The sequence below is a fragment of the Volvox carteri genome, assembly GCF_000143455.1.
Source record: "Volvox carteri f. nagariensis unplaced genomic scaffold VOLCAscaffold_13, whole genome shotgun sequence".
NCBI lineage: Eukaryota > Viridiplantae > Chlorophyta > Chlorophyceae > Chlamydomonadales > Volvocaceae > Volvox > Volvox carteri.
The window spans coordinates 2128654-2134259 of NW_003307556.1; the positions used below are offsets into that span (position 1 = coordinate 2128654).

At 56.7% G+C, this 5606-nt stretch overlaps 1 protein-coding gene across 1 annotated transcript; it reads right to left on the minus strand.

Moving 5' to 3' along the window:
* Window positions 1-1857: 1857 nt before the first annotated feature.
* Window positions 1858-2450, minus strand: VOLCADRAFT_59156 (uncharacterized protein; the record flags this gene model as incomplete). The annotated part of the gene is made up of 2 exons (XM_002949297.1): window positions 1858-2055; window positions 2430-2450. Coding segments are annotated over 2 exons (219 nt in total), but the record flags the coding sequence as incomplete, so codon positions are not given.
* Window positions 2451-5606: the final 3156 nt, after the last annotated feature.

Consider the following 5606-nt stretch of genomic DNA (forward strand, 5'->3'; position numbering starts at 1 on the left):
CGTCGGCGGGCTCCTGAGAGGCGCCCCCCCCCCTCAGCATGGTGGCAGGGGGAGGCAGCACGCGCGCGGGAGGGGGGTGGTTCAGGGGGCGGGCCGAGGCGCCCGCAACCGGGATGAGGGGGAGCACCCCATGGGGTTGGTGCCTGGTCGTTTCTGGTCGGTCGGGCTTTGTCTGGTGCGAAGGTCTTTGGGGCGCGCGGGTGCTGCAGTGCCTCTGTTACTTAAGGTCAGCAATGCTGTCGTGCCGAGGTTGGTTTTTGGTGTTGGGCGCTGGCGCCCCTTCGCGGTGCGTGCCGGACTGTTGGCTGTCTGGTGTGTCGCGCCGCGGTCGGCCGCGCGGCCCCCGTGGCTACGGGCGGCCTGCTGGCCGGTTGGGCCGCGCGGCCACTGATAGGCTTGGCTGTTTGCTCTTCCTGCTGTGTAAGGCCCGAGGCAGAGGTGCAATTCTCGCCAAAAATCGTCCAAACCACGCCGTTCAGCACCATCGGGTCAGCCAATCCACAGCCACCAGAACCAGTTAAGGGAGACAGTAACACAGAACTTTCAAAAGGGAAACTGTGCCCGCGCCTTTGCCGTGCCGTGGTTGTATGCTGGAAAAAAAGCCTGAGGCGAGCTGGTATGGACAAACCCTTGCTCACTTGCACAGCGCTTACAAAGGATAGTCAAGTCCAAAGGAAAAGTCTTCGCTTTTGACAGTGAGACATAAATGAGTTTATACAGGACAGATGACAAGGAGATCTATAGGTCAAAGAAAGGTTGTAAGCCTGTGTGTATGCGAAATGAGTCACCATCACGCCTGTACCCGCTTCGTACAGCAAATCCGAAAGGGTAGCCTCGCCGCTGCGAGGAATAGCAGGAAAACGAGCTCATCGCTTTCGCTGCATTTGTTTCGGAATCCCAGATTCGCGAAACAAAAATGCATAATCGCAAATGAAAATTCTTTGCAGGTCACCCGCATGAATCACCGCGCACACCAAACGCAGTGATAAACGGGGCGACCACCACACGAAAACAAACAGTCAACAAACAGCAAGACGACATTAAACGACACATACAACGCCGCCCCTCTCCTGTCCCCCGTGGGCTTGCCACAATTGGCTTTTAACTCCAATTTCCACCGGACGAGCGAAACATCTTCAACCGGCACACGCATCGTCAAAAAGCACTGCACAAAGCATCATGGTAATTCACCATCGTCACATAGTCATAGCATCCTGCGCTAGAGCCGTGACGAGGATTTCACTTCCATCTGGTAGAAACTGCTCTCTTCTATAGTCTAGTCGTTGCTACCTTTTAACTCCCCCTCCAAAGGCCACCGTAGAATCCCCCAGTCACGCCGCAATCCCTGTCTATCCTGTACTCTGCCACGAAAGAAAGAAGAAAACTGATACTACAGTAGACATCCAATTCGCGGTCGCGCCCTCAATGCACAGCATTATGTACATAATACCTTACTCCCTTACAAACCGTCGCTGCCCAGGTAGCACCTCCCCCTTCTCCAAAAACCCTACCCTAAGCACAACGCCGCTTTGCCCCGCGCCCTGAGCAACTCCCTTTTCCCCCTTTCCCTACCGCCCTAGGTACCCGCGTCTGCTGTAGACGTATGCTCTGCGCACGGCCTTAACTTCTTGGCCAATTGACCCAATCAGCCTTTCCTTAACGACGAATTGTTGCCCCTCGTCCTACAGCCACGTTTCTGCTTCCCCTGCCAAATAGGCGCTCAACTGTCGTGTACAGGCGCTCAAGCAGCCCCGCCTTACGCCTTGTTTCAGCTGTTGCTGCTGCTGCACTGTGAAATGGGTCCCACTCACAGCTGTCCTCCTCCCCACCGCCGTGCTGCTACAGACAGAAGCCATTTCAGCTGTCATTCGAGCGTGCACACGTTGAGCGAAGCTTTGAGTAGACCTTGGAGGCGGGAGAGCCGAGGATGAGCGAACACAACGCATCACGCGCCACCCGAATGTTCTGGAAGGAACCTAGAATATGAATTCGAGTGTCCGCCAGCATGATGCGAGTGCGCGTCGCGTTCTCAATCGTAAATTTGGTCTTGCCGTCCTGCGGCGCATGGGATTGAAAAAAGTGTAAAAGGGCAGCCAAGCAATATGGAGTACGAGAATCAAAGGAATGGCGGTAAATCAGCCGGCGGAGTAGGATGGCCCTTGGCTGGCAAAGAGGCTGGCAGGAGCTCAGGGACACAGGTCACCGGACTCTGCTTCCGTCCAGCGGGGCAACATTCCTAGCGCACAGCCCTTAAAGCCCCTAAACCCGAAGTACAGGGGGGTCGCTGCTGCTCGGATCCAAACCAAGATGCGGCTAGCCTCTTATTACAGCTTCCAGTCCACAGGCCGCACGCTGCGGAGTTTTAGGCAGGCTGTTCCGTCTCTTCCCCTTAGTTTATCCGGCTGCCCAGCCTTCTCATGCGTGCTTACCTTGCCGGCCAGCCGACCAATGCAGCCGACCAAGACGTCGTCGACGGGTTTGGTGCCCCACACCTTTCACCACACCTGATTTCCTCAGTCCTCAGCCCACGTCGCCCCACCATTTTTTCTTGTGCTACGTATGCATGTATGTATGTATGTATTTGTGTGTGTCTCGTTTCCTAAACCCTTCTCCTCCTACCGCCCTCCCCCCAGCTAATGTAATCAATCAAAATATACAGTCCATAGCTCCACTTCAGCAATCATCGCGCCGCCCGCTCCAATGCTTTCTCTCTCCGTGCCAGACGCCAAACTCTTTGAACAACGGGGGGAGTTGTGCAACCAACCCCAACCAGATTCCAACAGAATTAACAGAGTCCAAAAGGTCCAACGGAACCAGATTAACAGGGACAAATAAATCCCGATCTCACCCAACGAAACCCAAACCTAATAAGTCTACCTTCCTTTCCCGAAGTAGTTTGATATGCCCCTCGCTTTCCCGCCCCCCCCTCCCCCCCTTTTTTCCCCCACAGCAGGTGGCTCATGGTGAGATGATGAAAACACACCGTGGATCCTGCCGACGCGTCGGTGCATGCCAGAACACTGTTGATGCGGCCGTAAAAAAACAGGTGCGCCGACACGCCACCCTGCCGCGTTCCGCTGCTATGATGCGCTATGAAGAAGACGGACGGCCCGCAACAGCCTTTTCTCAACCTAGGCTGTCATACGGCGGCTTACCCAACCAGTAACAAACCATAGGGCCCTTGCCCTTGACGTGTACGACCCCACGACTGTGTAGGATCAACGTTGAGGCCACGTGGGGGCTGTTCACCGCCGCCGCCGCCGCCGCCGCCACAGAGGCTCCTGAGCAGCAGCCGCTGCCATCACGTACGCCGCTGATGTTGATGCAGGTGCTGGTGCCTGTACCGCCAGGGCCCAACCCGCCGAAGGTGGGCTCCCCGGGGTTTCCAGGCGGCTCGCTAAGGCCTTGTCCCTGCGACAGCAGCGCTAGCGGCAGCGGCGCCGGCAGTGACGGTGACGGCAGCGACGGCGCCGCCGCCGCCTCATGCGGTTGCCACCGCGGATCGAAGGGAGTGCCGTACATAGGGTGGCCAGCAGCCCCCGGAAAGCAGCCCACCGGAATCGACCGCACTGGCGATGGCGCGGTGCTGGGAATCGGTGGCCGCAGCGGTGAGAGCAGGGGCGTCGCTTGGTTACCCATGTACGGCACCACGACGGCGCCACTGATCGTAAGAAGATCCGCAGTCGCATTGCTGATGTTGATGCACATGGGGGCACTGTTGCTCTCCATCCGACTGGCCGTGTTCTGTTGGTTGGTTGGTTGGTTGGTTGGTTGGTTGGTTGGGTAGGGGGAAGAGAGAGGAGGGCCGAGTTTGCCAACGGAATCTTTGCGAATGTCACACAACCGCACCCATTGGAACGCCGCCGCGAAAATCCGACCATGGGAAGATATCGCCTTGAAATGGCCAAAACGTCCATTACTGAACGGCATCAAGAGGTGCCATTTTTAGGTGATTAAGTGGACACATCTAGAGATGGGGCCTTTGTGCGATATAAAACCTTTTGATGTGAATAGGAGTGTACGACTATGAGGCTGCAGAACCCGCAACCCCATTTTGGACGGCTGCACGGCGTCCAGCACTGCACTGACAGCATTGAGGGCTTCCTTCCTGACTTCACAGAGGGGTGGGGAACCCATTGGGGGGTCGCCTGAGGGCGGATGCTGCTTCGCTTCCTCTCACGCGTCGCCTCAGGAGCGGAAGTGGAACCCCGCTCCCGTCTTTTTGAGTTCGTGTCCGCTGGAGGGACTTATGTGAGTTAGGGGAGTTAGGGGGAGAGAACGGGAGATCACCACCACAACCACCACAACCACCTACCACAGTGTCGCCTGCACAAGCCCGTCGTCATCCACAAGCATGGCGGATAAGATGCGATGAGCATCGTCGTACACGCAGTGTACGGCACAACGACATGTAAGTTGATGCCGTACAGTCGCAAGGCGTGTGGGTGGTTGCAGCACGGGAAGGAAGTGTGGGTGTGTGAGGGGGGGGAAGCGGGCGTAAGAAAGGAGGGTTGACGGGGTGCTTAAAACCCTGGCACGACCTCGATGTCGTACATGGTAACTTGCGCATGGGACGAATTATCAAGACCACATATCGCACACAACGGGACATTATTTCACAACACGCGAAGCGAGAGCGTGTGCTCGACACCTTCTGAGCAAATCAACAAACTACCAACCACCAACTGACTCACCGAAAAGGCAGTACCGAGGCATCCGCTGGCCAATAACGCCTGCAACCACGGGGCCTTATGACCCCCAGACGGATCCCAAGAGCCCCCAGAGAGAGAGAGAGAGAGAGAGAGAGAGAGAGAGAGAGAGAGACCCGGGGCGGGGGGCAAGAGAGGGACACGGGGGCAAGAGGGTTGGGGCATGGGAGTGATGGTTAGAGAATGTTAGGGGTGTTGGCGGCCGCGAACATGACACCGATGGGCACTCACAGCTACGAGCCAAGGGCAGCCAGACGAGGCTTCCATATACCCATCACGACTGCTGGTTCCATCTATGCCTTTCCGCTTTTCGGCTCCACACGATATTATTGCTCCACACGTTCGCAAGGTTACGAAACGTACAGTACGACATCTTGTCCAAGGGCAAAAAACGCGTCTTACATTCAGATGCACCGCTTAGGAAATCACAGGAAGGCTAAGAATCACGATTGTGAGCTTTGTGGACGTTTCGTCCGGCCCCGTGCGCCGATATCTTAACCCCTTACTGGGAGACCCAGTGTCGTACTCATCACCGTACGAGTCGTACCTGAATGCAGGCCGATCCGGATCTTGACCTTCATCTCTTCGTCCCCAATCCGAGCTACAAAGCGCTCCACAAGCGCCAACATATCCTATGGGTGTGGGAGTATGTGCGCATGTATGTATGTGAGTAGTAAAGTGGGAAAGAGGGATGCATGCATGTGATAGCGGTACATGTGCGTAAGTGATAGGCGGGGGGGGACGTGAGTCAGGCGACTAAGACGCGGTTAGGAGATGAAGGTGTGCAGGAGCTTGCTCATGGACGCAGGGGTGAAAATGAGAGGGAAGCAGGGAGGTGTCCCAGGTGGCGGGGGAGGAGGGGGAGGAGGGGGAGGAGGAGGGGGAGGAGAGGGAGGA